This window comes from Neoarius graeffei, chromosome 10 (assembly GCF_027579695.1).
Source record: "Neoarius graeffei isolate fNeoGra1 chromosome 10, fNeoGra1.pri, whole genome shotgun sequence".
NCBI classification, from domain to species: Eukaryota; Metazoa; Chordata; class Actinopteri; order Siluriformes; family Ariidae; genus Neoarius; species Neoarius graeffei.
In genome coordinates this window covers 18,100,297-18,119,115 of record NC_083578.1, presented here as the reverse complement: position 1 = coordinate 18,119,115, position 18,819 = coordinate 18,100,297, and the positions used below count along the sequence as shown (strand labels likewise).

General features: G+C 40.1%; 1 protein-coding gene across 1 annotated transcript in view; it reads left to right on the top strand.

The window, feature by feature from the left end:
• The window catches only part of rasef (RAS and EF-hand domain containing), a 50,034-nt gene that overhangs the window by 23,672 nt on the left and 7,543 nt on the right, over window positions 1-18,819 (top strand). The window contains exons 5-11 of the mRNA XM_060930729.1: window positions 2,727-2,804; window positions 4,452-4,567; window positions 12,339-12,407; window positions 12,539-12,620; window positions 12,869-12,939; window positions 14,917-15,190; window positions 15,678-15,809. Coding sequence (XP_060786712.1) covers window positions 2,727-2,804; window positions 4,452-4,567; window positions 12,339-12,407; window positions 12,539-12,620; window positions 12,869-12,939; window positions 14,917-15,190; window positions 15,678-15,809 — 822 coding nt within the window. The remainder of the gene's footprint in view (window positions 1-2,726; window positions 2,805-4,451; window positions 4,568-12,338; window positions 12,408-12,538; window positions 12,621-12,868; window positions 12,940-14,916; window positions 15,191-15,677; window positions 15,810-18,819) is intronic.

Genomic DNA, 18,819 nt, shown 5'->3' with positions numbered 1-18,819 from the left:
GACAACCATTCACACTCACATTCACACCTACGGTCAATTTAGAGTCACCAGTTAACCTAACCTGCATGTCTTTGGACTGTGGGGGAAACCGGAGCACCCGGAGGAAACCCATGCGGACACGTGCAAACGTGCAAACTCCGCACAGAAAGGCCCTCGCCGGCCACGGGGCTCGAACCCGGACCTTCTTGCTGTGAGGCGACAGCGCTAACCACTACACCACCGTGCCGCCGGACCGAAAGCTACTGAATTCAAATCACAGACTTCCAATTTTATTTGTTTTTGGTTTTTTTAAATGGAACAATTAATGAATTTAGGGCCACATGGCCCTAAATTCTCCGCTATTATTTCTTGCTTCACCATGATGCAATACAAGATACTACGTCGTGCATCACGTGGTGGGCTTTCCCCATTGGCACAAAGCATTGTGGGATGCAAATTTGAAACAGGAGAGGAAACTGGAGGACGTGAATGAAACGTGAAAGACCAACTACAGTCACGGAAAGCGAGAAGAAAAGACGTTATGTTGTGAAGGAAAGGAAACGCAGGACCAAACTAATAAATATTGGCGGTCAGCGAGCACCTCGGTGCGATCAGCTGTTCGTTTAGCGACAGAATGATGTAACTGTCAGTGCACGGTCAAAGGTAAACCCGTAGATGGCAGTAACGCAACACTGTGGATGCCAGCTGCCGTAAAACCCAAAATAATAAGACGACGACGATGCCGAAAGGTAAACGTGCGTATGCGCACACGGACTTCCTCTGTCTGCTTGACTGCGCGAAGCGAGCGATTTCATGCACATTATTTGCTAGGGAATCCCCTCAAATTAAATAACTTCCCAGCCACAGAATGGCCTGGAGGGTTTTTTGGATATTACAGAAATAAACACATCTCACAGTGGCCAAATTTCAGAGGGAACTAAATTTCACCGGTTTTTTTTAATCGAAAGGTCGTCTACTTTTAATAGTAGCTTCCTATTAATGCACTTATTATAATACTTTATTGTTTCTCCAGCAACAACTTACACATGGCAGACGGGCCGCATTTTAAAACCGTGCGTCATCATTGAGTTTTCTGTAAGGGTATGTTTATTTAGCATTTTTGGAAGGAGTCTCCAGTGTCAGCACTTTGTAACAGTCCAAGGTTTTCAGACAAGCAGCTTTTTGTTGTCTTATTAACTAAAAGAGAAAGATGAGAGTGACTGGTGAGGGAAAGACTATTTATAGTTTACATGATGACAGGGCTGATTTCGACTTTGGATGTGCCATGATATTAAATGTAACTATGAAGCAATATATAATAACAGGTTTTTTTTTACAAATAAAATATTGCAAAATGAAAATTGGTCTGGAATAAGAGAATTAAATAATAAGAAAATAATCAACTTCAGAGGGGTAACAGGAGCTCTGCTTTGTGTCGGGCAGCATTACACCACCATGTCTTTGATTATTTTCCTACAACAGCATGCCCTTGAATGTTTCTTTCCTCTCTAAATAGTGAACCATTATTTCACTATAGCACTTTATTCACAGTAGTAGGTCGTGCTTGGAATGCAGCTCTATAGGATATCAAACTACACGACTGTGAAATAATGAGCGTACATTAAAGTAATTTGTGCCCTGGATTTGTGCTTTATACCGGTAATAGTTAAAATAGTTAAATAATATTGGCTGGCGTTGAGTGGTATATGAGATATATTCCATTCAGCTAGCATGGTACTGAACAAGTCAAAGACAAGTTCAATATCATGCTAGCTGAATGGAATATATCTGATATACCACAAAAAAGCCAGACAATATTATTATTATTATTATTATTATTATTATTATTGGCGGCACGGTGGTGTAGTGGTTAGCGCTGTCGCCTCACAGCAAGAAGGTCCTGGGTTCGAGCCCCGGGGCCGGCGAGGGCCTTTCTGTGTGGAGTTTGCATGTTCTCCCCGTGTCCGCGTGGGTTTCCTCCGGGTGCTCCGGTTTCCCCCACAGTCCAAAGACATGCAGGTTAGGTTAACTGGTGACTCTAAATTGACCGTAGGTGTGAATGTGAGTGTGAATGGTTGTCTGTGTCTATGTGTCAGCCCTGTGATGACCTGGCGACTTGTCCAGGGTGTACCCCGCCTTTCGCCCATAGTCAGCTGGGATAGGCTCCAGCTTGCCTGCAACCCTGTAGAAGGATAAAGCGGCTAGAGATAATGAGTTGAGATTATTATTATTATTATTATAATACATTCTTTTTGGGTGTTCAACACGTCTTTCTCTTTCAAAATTCTCTCAAAATCTTCCATATTTAACGAAGCAAACCTGGCGGCCACGTTTGTTTCCAAATTGTCACAGTCGCTCGCTAGCACGGACGTTTTACGTCTCCGACATGTGACATCATGTTGTCTTGACAACCGTGCAATATCATAAACCGTACTCAGCACTCATTCTCCATTAGGTAGCGTGACGTAATACACATAGGATAAGCGGTACGCTAACAATATTGCATGCTGTCAAAACAAATGAATGAAACCCACTAGAAGGGAATAGAATGCATTCCATCGAAAAAGTGTTCCATGTGTATAATCATTCACAATATTTTAGTGTCTAACAACATATTTATAACAACATGCATGTTCATTTCACAGTGATCCTTTTTGCTCATAAAGTTTATCCTCACAGCATGCTGATGACATGCCATGTTGAGGGTCCTAAACAAGCAACCGGCTGAAATTTGATCTCTTTCACAGTTTGAAGACCAGAACAAGAGCAGCAGCCTCAAAGAAGAAAACGTAGTACTGAAGCGAAAGAATAATGACCTGACCCTGGTATGGCAAGATTATTTCATCTACTTCGGAAACAGATTGCGGTACCAGTTAAAGCCAGTGGGGTTTTTCAGTGCAAGTTAAATAGAATCTAAAAAGAATGTGCGTAAAAATAAAAATGTACACAGGCTCACCTTGCCTAATTACCATTTGTGAAAATGCCTTTATTCCAATGAAGTCTGGAAAACACATTAGCACTCATATACGAGCATTTGGGACCTTTTTTGTCTGATGTGGTCCTTTTTCCTGTACTCCATTTCCCAGCCTATAATTTGCATAGTTTCTAGGGTAGAGAGTAAATGTGATACCAGACATGAGGCCTTTCCTTTGTGTTACAGCTCATTCAGCTCCCCTGTTGCAGAGATGTGGGCTTTCCAGATCACTCCAGGCCTTAATCCACTTTTCTTACAGCGTGCGCTTGTTGTTCAGCTGCTCTGATTAGGAACTGAATACATTTGGACACTGTAGCGATGAGAAAGCCATGTTTAATGTCATTGCGTGACACGGTTTTCATTTCTTCCAACGAAATTCACATTAACCTTCATCCTACCAAGTGGGGTCCATCTGGACCCCGCACCTATATGTTTGTTTGCCATTTTAAAAATATGTGACATACTGCCTCACCGTTTTATGAATTTGTCGGAATTTATGTCTTAATTAAAACACTAAAGCACCGGAAGATCAGCTTTTTGCATTGTGAAGGTATAATTAATTTGTTACTGGGGTCCAACCGGACCCCAGAGTAAAGTTTATCTGTCTTTCATTTTATAATTGAATAGCACACTGAAAGTTAACTTCTTTTATTTCTTTTATGTTCCATAATGAAACTACCAAGGCATTCCTTCTTGGGGTCCGTGTGGACCCCATTGCTGCAATAAGCACAGGCTGCAAAACAAAAGCCCTAAATTATTTTACAATTACTTTTTTGTTTTAAATTCTGTAAGAAAAGACCTAAGTTGTAATCCAGAATGTTTTACAGCTGCATGAGCTGCAAAAATCATGTATATAATGCCAATTTTTTTGTGGTGCTGTAATTTGCTACATGTATGCTAGTTATTGCAATATTATTGCAATGTTATTGCATTTATAATACATCATTGATATTCAGCCATAGTGGATTTTGTTCTTCAATAAAGTTATGCCTGTTTGCTGCATTGAATTGGTTCTTACTGCATTGATTTCAAGGTATTCCCTCCTGGGGTCCATACGGACCCCGCCTGGTAGTTTGTGTATGTAAAATTGGCTGGTAGGATGAAGGTTAAGTGTGTTCTTTATGCCTTGGGCCCTTTAGTGTATTGCTGTTATTAATACAAGATGTTCTGAACAAAACTTATCTGGTGATTTTGTCTTTATAAGCTTTAATTTTAAAGAAAAGTATTGGGGTCCAAACGGAGCCCACATGGTAAGATTAAGGTGTAAAATAGCATGGTAGGATGAGGGTTAATGTGACGTAACAGGCAGTATGATTGAAATAAGATAGTGTTATTGGTCATGGAGTTGGTAAAAATGAACTTGGTTGATATCAGGACCTTTCTGAACACACCGTTTGTGTATGATTTAGCCAAGTTTGCACCAAAAGTAACACCAGTTTTCATGGCTCGGGATACATTGGTTTATAAAGTGTTTTTTTTTTCTTTCTGTCCGTCACAGCAAAACCAGAAGCTGAAGCAGGAACTGCTGGAGTCACACACAAATATCGCGTTTCTGCAGAGTGAGCTGGACTCGCTCAAGAGTGATCTCACTGACCAGAGCATCAACCTCGAGCAGTGAGAGCTTATTTTGAGATATCTGTTCTTGATTCTTGATTTGCGCATTACAAAAAATCATACACATGCAGGTCAAGAGCTTCAGAAAATATTCACATCGCTCATCAGAAACAGTGCCTTTGACTGTGGCTTGTTTTTTGGTACCAGATGGTATTTCAGAAATTTTAGTTAACCTACTTGGATTTTCACATGCAACAGTCTGTACACTGTAAAAAATGACTGTGAAATTTACAGTAAAACTATGTGAAATGCATACAGAACAGCACTGTAAACCCCGAAACATACAGTATATTTGTTGTTCAAATCACTGTTAAATTTTGTAAACCAGTAAACAGAACGTTTTTGTTATATTTACAACATCAATATGTGATTTAAAGCAAATTTATTTGTTAAAGCTACAAGTACTGGTAACAAAAACAGAGAAATACTGTAACACTCATAACAGAAAACTTGTGTCAATTTGACATGCACTTACTGCAGAATGAAGGGTTTTTCTTAGTAAAAGTACATAGCCTTCTGGGCTATGCATATACAGTGCTCAGCGTAAATGAGTACACCCCCTTTGAAAAGTAACATTTTAAACAATATCTCAATGAACACAAACAATTTCCAACATGTTGACAAGACAAAGGTTAATATAACATCTGTTTAACTTATAACGGGAAAGTAAGGTTAATAATATAACTTTATTACACGTTTTTTCAGTTTTACTCAAATTAGGGTGGTGCAAAAATGAGTACACCCCACAACAAAAACTACTACATCTAGTACTTTTTATGGCCTCCATGATTTTTAATGACAGCACCAAGTCTTCTAGGCATGGAATGAACAAGTTGGCGACATTTTGCAACATCAGTCTTTTTCCATTCTTCATCAATGACCTCTTTTAGTGACTGGATGCTGGATGGAGAGTGATGCTCAACTTGTCTCTTCAGAATTCCTCAAAGAAAATTATTTCTTTACACCACAAAGGTGAAGGCTACAAGATCAGCAGCAAAGCTTTACTTATCAGTCAGAATACTGTAGAAAAAGTGGTACAAAAATTTAAGAAAGATGGAACTGCAACCATTTCACAGAGACGTCCACCGAAGTTAACACCTCGACAGGAGCGTCTTTTGATGAGAAGGGTTGAAGATAATTGGCATGCAAGTTCACTGCAGTTATCTAAAGAAGTAGAAAGCCAAACTGGGGTGACTATTTCCCGTGACACAATGTGGCGTACACTGCAGAGGAATGGCATGCATGGATGCCGTCCACAAAAGAAGCCTCTCCTAAAGCCCAGGCACAAAAAAGCCCGCCTAGAGTTTGCCAGGGCCCATGCTGACAAAGATGAAGACTACTGGGACTCTATACTCTGGAGTGATGAAATCAAGATAAATGTTTTTGGAATTGATAGCTTCAAAACTGTATGGCGTCACAAAGGTGAGGAATACAAAGGAAAATGCATGGTGCCTACAGTGAAACATGGTGGTGGCAGTATCCTTATGTGGGGCTGCATGAGTGCTGCTGGTGTCGGGGAGCTGCATTTCATTGATGGCATCATGAATTCACAGATGTATTGCTCTATACTGAAAGAGAAGATGCTACCATCACTCCGTGCCCTTGGTCGTTGTGCACTTTTCCAACATGACTAAACACACATCTAAGGCCACTGTTGGATTTCTGAAGAAGAACAGGGTGAAAGTGATTCAGTGGCCAAGTACGTCTCCTGATCTGAACCCAATCGAACACCTATGGGGAATTCTGAAGAGACAAGTTGAGCATCACTCTCCATCCAGCATCCAGTCACTAAAAGAGGTCATTGTTGAAGAATGGAAAAAGATTAATGTTGCAAAATGTCGCCAACTTGTTCATTCCATGCCTAGAAGACTTGGTGCTGTCATTAAAAATCATGGAGGCCATACAAAGTACTAGATGTAGTCGTTTTTGTTGTGGGGTGTACTCATTTTTGCACCACCCTAATTTGAGTAAAACTGAAAAAATGTGTAATCTAAGTTATATTATTAACCTTACTTTCCCGTTATAAGTTAAACAGATGTTATATTAACCTTTGCCTTGTCAACATTTTGGAAATTGTTTGTGTTCATTGAGATATTGTTTAAAATGTTACTTTTCAAAGGGGGTGTACTCATTTATGCTCAGCACTGTAAATTCATTGCTTATGCCAGCCTGCATGAAACTAGAAACACTATTCAGTTCCAACTCCCAACCATTTCTAACTGAATTCTAACGATTTCTAACAACATTTAGGCAAAGTTATTAAAATGTAAACAACCACCCAACAGTGTTATTAACTGCAGCAAGTGCAGTGTTTTAGTGTGATTTCAGCCGTGATTTCATTCACTGTAAATCACTTTACATGTTCGCCAGTAAAGTGATCTACTGGGGTGCTGTATTTTTTACAGGGATTTTCTGGTCACCCCAGCTGCCAGGGTTTTCCTGTTAAAATGACAGATTTTTTTTTACAGTGTAGTTTCCACAGAACGATGCAAAAAAAACCCCAACAAACAACATCTGGTGAGCGGTAGTTCCATGGGTGGAAAAACTATTTTGATAAGATAGGTCAGAGGAGAATTGCCAGATTGGTTCAAGTTGACAGGACGGCTAGAGTAACTCAAAAAAGCACTCTACAACCGTGGTGAGCATTTCAGAATGCACAACTTTGAGGTGGATGACCAACAACAAACGAAGACCAGATTACATTCCAAAGTCACAGAGATCACATTTTCCCCATTCTGATGTTTGATGTGAACATTAACTGAAGCGCTTGACCTGTGTCTGCATTACTTTATACAGTACATTGCTCTGCTGCCACATGATTGGCTGATTGGATAGAAGTGTAGTGTAGATATAAAATGTAACATGAATTAACTTAAGTGAAAAGTGCATTCATAGATTCAGGAATTGTGTAAAAAAAAAAGGCATACGAAGTTGTAACAGGGGTTAGAGGAGAGTGTAAGGTGTAAGGGTGGTGTTGTGTGACTATAGCAATATTAGTTCTTAGGTAAACTCTCAGGGATGGGCGACTTTCAGTGAGCGAGTCACGCATACACAGTAATCCTTTTGCGCCCTATCAGTATCTGGCCACTCCCACTGCTGTTTGCTGTTCAAGCATCATAAGAGCAGGATATCCTGGAGTGACGCCACACACCGAAGGAATTTGGTGACCTTGTTGCTTAGCAACTAAGTCAGAGACTTTTTGGAATGCCTGCTCCAGTGGGTCTGTGGTGCTCACAGTTTCTATGTGTTACTATTTAAGGAATCGTACAGTGTTTTTACACATCTGTAGTGTATGTGCAGTTACCATGGACAAGAATTTTACTGTGAACTCTACTGTTTACTCTAAACCTTATGACAGTGGAAGTCTACGTGCAAGCTATTGAACGCAATAAAAGTTTATAATATGTGAGTATATATTCGACAGCCTGGGAAAACCAATCAGATTTTGATTGTCACAATAAAACAACAGTTTGCACCTTTAAAGTGGTAGGCATGTTGTGTAAATCAAATGGTGCTAATCCTCCAAAAATCCATTTGAATTCCAGCTTTTAATGCGACAAAACAGGACAAACACCAAGGGGGATGAATACTTTTGCAAGACACGGTGTGTGTATATATATATATATATATATATATATATAAAAATAAAAGGGCGGCACGGCGGTGTAGTGGTTAGCACTGTTGCCTCACAGCAAGAAGGTCCGGGTTCGAGCCCCATGGCCGGCGAGGGCCTTTCTGTGTGGAGTTTGCATGTTCTCCCCGTGTCCGCGTGGGTTTCCTCCAGGTGCTCCGGTTTCCCCCACAGTCCAAAGACATGCAGGTTAGGTTAACTGGTGACTCTAAATTGACCGTAGGTGTGAATGTGAGTGTGAATGGTTGTCTGTGTCTATGTGTCAGCCCTGTGATGACCTGGCGACTTGTCCAGGGTGTACCCCGCCTTTCGCCCGTAGTCAGCTGGGATAGGCTCCAGCTTGCCTGCGACCCTGTAGAACAGGATAAAGTGGCTAGAGATAATTTTATATATATATATATATATATATATATATATATATATATATATATATATATATATATATATAAATAAACACAGCTCTGGAAAAAAATTAAGACACCACTGCAAAGTTGTATTATATTATCCATCCATCATCTGTAGCCGCTTATCCTGTCCTACACGGTCACAGGCAAGCTGGAGCCTATCCCAGCTGACTACGGGCAAAAGGCGGGGTACACCCTGGACAAGTCGCCAGGTCATCGCAGGGCTGACACATAGACACAGACAACCATTCACATTCACACCTACGGTCAATTTAGAGTCACCAATTAACCTAACCTGCATGTCTTTGGACTGTGGGGGAAACCAGAGCACGCGAAGAACATGCAAACTCCACACAGAAAGGCCCTCGCCAGCCGCTGGGCTCGAACCCAGGATCTTCTTGCTGTGAGGCGACAGTGCTAACCACTACACCATCGTGCCGCCCTATATTATATTATCACTTAGAGCATTTAATTGCAGAAAATGACAACTGGTCAAAATAACAAAAAAACAGATGACACGTTTTCAGACCTTGAATAATGCATAGAAATCAAGATCATATTAAAATTTTAAACAACACAATACTAATGTTTGAACTTGGTATGAGTTCAGAAATCAATATTTGGTGGAATAACCCTGACATTTAATCACAACTTTCATGCGTCTTGGCATGCTCTCCACCAGTCTTTCACATTGCTCTTGGGTGACTTTATGCCACTTCTGGTGCAAAAATTCAATCAGCTCAGCTTTGTTTACTGACTTAACCATCCATCTTCCTCTTAATCACATTCCAGAGATTTTCAGTGGGGTTCAGGTCTGGAGATTGGGCTGGCCATGATAGGGTCTTGATCTTGTGGTCCTCCATCCACACCTTGATTGACCTGGCTGTGTGGCATGGAGCACTGTCAAGCTGGAAAACCCAATCCTCAGAGTTAGAGAACATTGTCAGAGCAGAAGGAAGCAAGTCTTCTTCCAGGATAACCTTGTGTCCTTCACAAACAAAAATCTGCCCCATTCCATTCCAGCCTTGATGAAGCACCCCCAGATCATCACTGATCCTCCACCATATTTCACAATGGGTGTGAGACACTGTGGCTTGTAGGCCTCTCCAGGTCTCCATCTAACCATTAGATGACAAGGTAATGGGAAAAGCTGAAAATTGGACTCATCGGAGAAGATGATCTTACTCCAGTCCTCGACGGTCCAATCCTTATAGTCTTTAGCAAACCTCAACCTAGCTCTTCTTTGCTTCTCATTGATGAGGGGCTTTTTTCTAGCTTTGCATGACTTCAGCTCTGCCTGGAGGAGCCTGTTTCGATCCATCCTTGCTGTGCACTTAACCCCACTTGCCATTCTTTATTGTGAACCACGAGTTGGCCTATTGGTTAGCGTGTCCGCCTCTCGATCGCAAGTTCTACTCACGGTCGGGTCATACCAAAGACCATCATAAAAATGGCACCTACTGCCGTCTGGCAAGGCACACTGCAATACAGATGTGAGAGGGGAGTCAAACTCTCGTGGTTACCAGAGGACCAGCCCCCCACTGTAACCCTAGCTATGTAATAAGCAAGAGGCCGAGGGCTACGGAAACGGAGATCGGCGCCGCCCTATGCGTCACATGGTGTGGGAAGGACTTTGATTTGATTCTTTATTGTAGATCACTTGATGCCATCCTATGGTTATTGAGTGACATTCGAAGGGGTTGATGATCATCCTGCTCAGTGGAGAGTTGTTTTCACCCTCTGCCAGTCTGCAGCTTTGTTGTCCCCAATGTCTGCTGCTTGACCTTGTTCTTATGAACTGCCGTCTTTGAATTTTTGAGGATGGAAGCAAACTGACGCTCACTGTATCCCTCTGCCAGTAAAGTCAGAATTGAACCCTTCTTTTTCTCACTCAAAATTTTTCTTTTTAACTCTTTTGGCTTGATGAATAGATATTTTTGTATTCCAATTAAATTTAAGGTACTACTAGCACTGTTTTTGCCATCCAAACTGGTCCTATTGCAAAAGGATAGTGATGACCACAGCAGTGGTTTTTATACCTTTCCTTGTTAAATAAGATTTGGTTCAGTTGAACACCTAATCAGTACCTCATTAAGTAAACTTCGGTGTGCTTTTGTTGGAATTCCAGCACAGACACTGGAAAGAAATGGCTGCCATACATAGAGATTCTGATTTAAAGGGGAACAGAGGGCAATATATAGAGTAAATATAACAATAAAACACACATTAACGAACCTTATTCAAGACTTACAAAAGTTTTTTGTTCTAAGGTTGGAAAGTTATAGTGTTTTGAAAGTAGCTCGAGCAAACTATTTCCGCAGTTTGAACAGCCCGCCATGATATTAATTTTATCCAATCAGAATGCACGTTCATTTTCTCTGCGTAACACTCATGACGTATGTATGTGCCCAGTTGTGTTGGCTCACTGAGGTTGGGAATAGCACGTGTGAATCGGAAAGTAGGATGAATTGTAAGTGATCGGCTACACAATGCCACAGTGTGTTGCTTTCGGGTGTAATAACAGGACCGATGGAAAGCATAACGATCCTCCAGACGTGTCTTTTCACTTGTTTCCGCTGAAAAACACCAAGCGAGTTCGAGCTTTCTTCTCTTCTTTCGTCATCACCGGAGTCAAGAGTACCTCTCCTAGGTTCAAACTGGTACCCTTCTAAGCCATAGCCTGCTTGCAGTGTGTCTTGCGGGATCTCTTCGTATGATTCGACAGAGCTGTTGCTTTCACTTGATGCGCCCGACGCCATGATTACACGCTTCTCTCCTAGTGCAGTGGGTAGGGCTGACGTCACGGTCTTTTAAAAATGGCGACTCTTGTGCCGTTTAGCGTACCGACTATTATATTTACAATTACCAAGATATTTCGTTGTTTTCTAGTATATAAATTTGATAGAATACTTAAGAATACGTTACTTTGTCACATCAGCAACTGTATATATTATATTTGGTACCCCTTTAAGAAAATATTGCAGTGGTCTCTTAATTTATATTATATATTTCATTCAGTCCAATTCAGGAAAGTCTATCGTTTCCATTACAATATATCGTACAAAATCGTAAAATTTCACCATGTGAACAGTTTTCCCTGAGTGCGACACACATAACATAATGCTACAGTCTTCAAATACAAATATTTTAGTATGGCAGACATGAGAGAAAGCCTTCTTAGTATGTAGTTTAATTCAACTTTCCAAGACTGGCACAACACAGACTAAAAGGTCATTCTGGTTACTTCCTCGTTCCTGAAGGTTTGCTCTATTCATGCGCAGTCAGGTGTGAACTTCAATGTTGACTGCATTCTTCCCTCTGAAAAAGAAGTTTTATGTCTAAAATGCCAAATTATACACATTTAGAGCTTACTTTATAAATACCTTTCCCACCTGAACGTTTATTAAATCTCCCTGCAGACATTCAGAGTTTCAAGTAAACCGGTTTTCCATTCTTTACTCGGTACAAGGAAAAGTCTCGAAATTCTTATCCATTTTTATTGAATATAGCCTACTGATGCATGGATAGAGACTAGAAATTTCAAAATACAGGCATATTCCTTTAGGTGTAAGATTCTTGATTGTAGTTTAAATTTTATTATCCTTATATTAGCTAAAATTATATCTAAATCTTGATTCGGTTTTGGATAATAGTTAAACCAGTGAATAGCGACATTAGTATTATATCATCATTCATAATCTAGTATGACAGTCATTTTTAATATCTGTTTGTACAGAGGTGAAGCCCTAATGAGGTCTTTTTCTGAGGAGAGGGACAACCTGGAGAGGCAGATTGAGATCCTTCAGTAAGCACGAGACATATGAACATTATTGCTTCCAGATAATGAAACCATCCATAGGAGATTTTGTAGTTTGTAGTTCTAGCACAGAATATAAGGTACACTTTATTTTGTTTATTCTCTGTTCTGGCCTTTAGGTTAGCAAACAGGAAGCTTCATGACACCAACGATGGGCTACGTACGACTCTGGAGAACAGCCAGAGCAAAAACAAGAATCAGGTAAATACTTGAATATGATCGTTTGATCTCTGTACACAAAGTTGTGCATTAGTAGAAACTGAAGTCAGTTTAAAGATGGATTAAGTTTACACTTGAACAGTGACCTGTCCTAATCTCACTGAGGAGGTCAGGATTAGTGTGACAGCAAGTTGGAGTTGGAATGTGTGTGTGTGTTTCCAAACTAACAGTGCAACCCTGCAGTCTCCTAAAAACAGCCTCAAATATAAAAAAATATATTATGTTTTCAGAGAGGTACTGGACTGTCTCCTGCAAGTACCATCGATAGGACAAAGAGCATGTGCACTCCATATTTTGAAAGGTATGTCTGGAGCATGAGTTTATACCTGTGGCATGGTATATTTAACAGTTATTCCACAAAATCAAGTTGTACATGAGCTGATAGCCGACGAGGCGCGTAGAGCCGAATTGGCTATAAGCCATGTATAACGAGATTGAGTGGAATAATTGTTTTATTCTATCCACATTCACTGGATTTTGAGAAACACAGCATTTTTACTTTTTTTTTTGTTGCAAATTTGATAACTAAAACCTTTATACAAAACGTCCGACAAAATAATTTCCGCTCAGGTGGACTTTTTAAAAACCTATCGATGGCTGCACGAATTGACTTTAGTGTTGTTGTTTTTTGTAGAAAGTGCCGTCTTGCTGTCGTGCCGAAGTATAGAATAGCTTTAGACATTTATTTAATTCTTCCTTGGACATTTCAGTGATGTCACTTTCAAACTTCTTTGAGCTTTTGAACCAGTCTAAAAATAAATAAATAAATAAATAGATTTTAATGCTTAACGATGATGAATATAAACAAACCAATAAAATAACAGGAGCAGTTTGTGAAAAATGCTCTAATAATAATAATTCGTGGAAAAAAAAAAGATACGTCCTTACCATCATATACTTTTATTCCATACTTTGTTGCACTTTTTTTGTATTTTTTGTATTTTGTATTTTTTGTATTTTGTATTGATTTGTATTTTTGAGGGGTTTTGTTTTTGAGTAGAATTTTCATTTAGTCCTCGGTTGGTTCAGCAACACGCGCCGCCATTTTGTTTTTCTCTACTCACGGTATTATAAGCTGATATCCTAGTGGTAGAGTAGCCAATCAGAGCGTGCGATTGCTCATATCCAGTGAATGTGGATAGATTTTTAAAGAATAATGTATAACGTACACAACATGTTATAGAAAACATTGCTATTACACTGAGATATTAGCTTTGTGGTACTTTGTCACTCGTAATAGCACCTTTGTTGTTACTGTTACCACCACAAAAGTTGACCGTTTTCCAATAAAAAGTTGAGTTAAAGTCCTTCCCGCGCCATGTGGCGCATCGAGCGGCACCGATCTCCGTTTCCGCAGCCCTCAGCCTCTCACATAGCTAGGGTTACAGTGGGGGGATAGTCCTCCGGTAACCATGAGAGTTTAACTCCCCACTCGCATCTGTATTGCAGCATGCCTTGCCAGATAGTACCATTTTTATGATGGTCTTTGGTATGACCCAACCGTGAATAGAACTCCTGATCTCCCGATCGAGAGGCGGACACGCTACCACTAGGCCACTAGCCGGTTTCCCGATAAAAGCATGCCCCAAAATATATACAGTAAGATGAGCACATCATACATTATTTATCCATTTTTAGTTAAAGAACATCCATGTGACAAGTTATATCCTGTTATCACTCACCTTATAGCAGCTATAAACAGTCATTACAACACCAGCCTTCAAGGTACGATTTGAATTGCAGACAAAGTACTACAAAGACAAAGTCAGAGCTGCTGTTACAGAAAATTACTAAACACCTTTTGACCAATGTGATTCGAGAATATGGGAACGACTGGTAATGTCAGTAGTAGGTGTTAAAGATAACAATATGACAGCTAGTAAACATGTTTACGCCAAATGCCTTGTCAATAAATCTGTTATAACACATACAGTATTGCTATCAAAAATATCCTCAGTAGCACTGCAGGAAATGGCTTCTTAGATACGTGTCAGGTTTTTGGGCAGCTGTTGTACTCCCAAGACGTACAAATTCACATTTTTCACTATAAAGTGCATTACTTAGGGAGTTTTGTCATTTTTGTGTCAGAGAGTATAATGTAGAATATTCAGCACACTCCTGAAATCTCAGAAAAGGTTAGAGAACAAAACTACATGATGCAGAACACCCGTAATGCGCTTTGCAGTTTGTAGGGAGCAGCAAATAGCCATCTGGACACATGAAAAGTAGAAAAGATTATGGTTTTTTGTGTTACTGAAGTATTTCTATGGATCTGCAGGTGCTGTAAGGGCTACATGGATGATGATTACGAGCAGCTTAGGATAACTGAGTGCCTGCAAACTCCGAGCAGGGAATCTTTAGCTCTGGCGCTCTGTGATCCCATGCGCAGACACAGCAGCTGTGAGGTGGACAGCCTGGACGAGAGCTGCGTGGACAGCGGCATGTCCACTCTGCGCTCTAACAACGGCTACGACTCAGAGCAGGAGAGCACAAGTCAAAGAGTCGCTCACATGGCTGCCTTCAGCTGCTCAGGAGACACCTCAGACACGGAGGTGAGAGAACACACACAGATGTGGACGTGTTTATACTACAAACGTAAATGATAATAGGGACTAGGAAAATAATCAGTTGTAAAAGTTACTCCATTTCATGCCGCGCAGCATCACACCACCCCATCGTTTATTATTTTTCTATAACAGCATGTCCTAGCATGTTACTACAAACATATAGTAAGTATTCTGCCATTTTATTAACCTGTGGAATTACTGAGCCTTTGAGACGCAATTTGCACTTGGTTAACTAGAGGCAAGAAGCTTCCCTTACTTATTAGCAACATTAGCCCTGTAGCTTTAGTACAAACTGAAGAAACAAAAAAGTGTTTGTTATTTAAAAAAAAAAAACTTCTAGTGCTGCCACTCTTGTGTTTACTTACAGGCACATTATCGCAGGGCAGGTTAGCCTCGGCATTTCATGATCAGAACCTCCTGACCCTCCGAACCTGAACTTATTCTGCATGTGTGTGTGTGTGTTTGTTTCAAGGTGCCAGAAGTACGAGACGAGACAACATGCGAATCAGACAGCGAGTCTGTCCTGAACGTGACTTTAAATCCCGTCAACACAAAAGACGTCACTGCTTCAGGAAAGAAAAGTCTTTCAGCCATCTTCAACGAGGTACCAGTGAGCGTAGACAACCTTAACCACTAAAATCATAACACTCAAGATTAAACATGTAACTAAACATTGCACTTTAGGAACTCCCTAAAGTGAATGAAGCATGAAATGGAATGACGAATGACAGCTAGTGATTTGAACAATAAATGGTCCCTTGTCATTCAGATTCTTATAAATGGAATAACGATTGAAATGTAGGTGGAATGACATGCTTTCAGCTCATGAAATGGAATGACATTGTTTCTAAGTGGAATGACATACTTTTAGGTTATGTTATCAGTGATATCACCTTTTACAAATGGAATGACAGCGTTTCCAGGTGGAATGACATACTTTAAGCTAATGTTATCAGTGATATCCCCTTTTACAAATGGAATGACAGTGTTTTTAGGTGGAATGACATACTTTGAGGCAATGTTATCAGTGATATCACCTATAACCTAACCCTAACCCTAGAAACAATGTCATTCCATTTGTTAATTTGATATCACTGATAACATTGCCTCAAAGTATGTCATTCCACCTAGAAACCTTATCATTCCATTTGTAAAAGGGGATATCACTGACAACATTAGCTCAAAGTAAGTCAATACATATAGAAACCCTGTCATTCCATTTGTAAAAGCTGATATCCCACCAAGCACCCACTTATCTTATCCTAGGGAGGTCTAAAACTAAAGATTTCAATCGTTATTCCATTTGTAAGAATCTGAATGACAAGGGACCATTTATTGTTCAAATTTACTACCTGTCATTCGTCATTCCATTTCATGCGTCATTCACTTTAGGGAGTCCTGCACTTTTATCCAGCCACTGAATGTGAAGGAAATCATACAGAGTTAGGAACTTTAGAATCAATAACATCGGAATTCTGAGGCTAATAAAATAGAAATAGGATAAATAATGGGGCTTATATCTCTATTCTCAATGCTCATTGGTCAGAAGGTATTATCATTTCCTATAACAGCAGCTGTGACATTTAGGTCCAAGGCAAAATCACACGTTTTTTTTAGTAAGAGCAGATTTATTGGTTTCTTGGTAACATGGCAAGCCAGTTTTTTTTTGTATTATTAACTTTAAGAGAGGAAAAAAAGAGAGGCTAGTGAAGGAATTACTGTTTATAACCGTTATAACGTAACGATAGGAGGAGCTAATTTGTTTCCTGGATGTTCCACAACATTAAGCATACAGTATATAGCACACTAACCACGAGGCCAGCTCGCTCTCTCTCTCTCTCTCTCTCTCCATGGGGAAATACACCACTTGTATTTTTCATGCAAACTACATCCAGGACATTGAGTTACATATTTAACAGTTATTCCACGAAATCGAGTCGTACATGAACTGATAGTCAACGAGGCGTGAAGCACCAAGTTGGCTATAAACCATACATGTCAAAATTGAGTGGAATAACTTTTTTTAATGCTTTATTATATCAGCATTCACTGGATTTTGAGAAACAGAGCATTTTTCTTTTTTTGCAAATTTGATCAATAAAAACTTTATACAAAATGCCCGACAGAATAATTTCCGCTTAGAATGTAAACAAACTGGCAAAATGACAGTAGCAATTTGTGAAAAATGCTATAATAATAATTCTTGAAAAATAAAAAAAAGATACGTTCTTACCATGAAATACTCATCTCATCATCGCTAGCTGCTTTATCCTGTTCTACAGGGTCGCAGGCAAGCTGGAGCCTATCCCAGCTGACTACGGGCGAAAGGCGGGGTACACCCTGGACAAGTCGCCAGGTCATCATAGGGCTGACACAGAGACACAGACAATCATTCACTCTCACATTCACACCTACGGTCAATTTAGAGTCACCAGTTAACCTAACCTGCATGTCTTTGGACTGTGGGGGAAACCGGAGCACCCGGAGGAAACCCACGCGGAGAACATGCAAACTCCGCACAGAAAGGTCCTCGCCGGCCACGGGGCTCGAACCCGGACCTTCTTGCTGTGAGGCGACAGCGCTAACCACTACACCACCGTGCCGCCCCCATGAAATACTTTTATTCCATATTTTGTTGCTTTTTTTTTTTAAATTTGGGGGGTTTTGTTTTCAAGTAGAGTTTTTATTTCGTCCTCGGTTGGTTCAGCAACACGCTCCGCCATTTTGTTTTTCTCTACTCACGGTATATGAGCTGATAGCCTAGTAGTTGAGTAGCCAATCAGAGCGCACAATTGCTCATATCCAGTGAATGTGGACAGAATAATTTCCAATATCCTCATTTGTGAGGATATCGATTAATTGTTTTGGTAAATTTGGATACTTTTTGTTTGTGAATGTGTCTGTATAATAAAAAGAACATCACACGTTGGCTTGAAGGTATGAAGTTTATCTTCTCGTGTTGAAAAATTTGTATTTTTTGATACAAAATACATCCCGGACCTGAGTGACATATTTTCTGATATTTCACTCTGATGACATCATTCGCAGTGTTTTCCCACTGACTAGATGCACGTTGTCAAAATGGCAAACCGGTTCAAAATTAAAGTTCTTTTGATTAACTTGCGTATTTTTTGTGGATGTGTCCATATAATATAAAGAACATTACACGGTGGTGCCACAGTTTATCTTATATATATATATATATATATATATATATATATATATATATATATAAGACCATCTTAAAATCATAAAAATGGTACTTACTGCCATCTGGCAAGGCACACCGCAATACAGATGCAAGTGGGGAGTCAATGAACTCTTGTGGTCCACTGTAACCCTAGCTATGAAATAGGCGAGAGGTCGAGGGCTATAGAAATGGAGATCAGCACCACCCAGTGCGCCTTAAGGGCCTGGTTAGTCCTGGGACGAGACACTGCCTGGGAAGACCAAGTGCTGGCATGGGAGGGACTTTTATATATAATGGGTAACCAGTATGATATTATACTTCAATAAATATGACCGTTAGCGAAAACATTTTCATATTTCACATATTTTCATACAAGTGAATACCCCCAAGTGTTTTATTCCTAACACCGCACCACCTCAGTAAG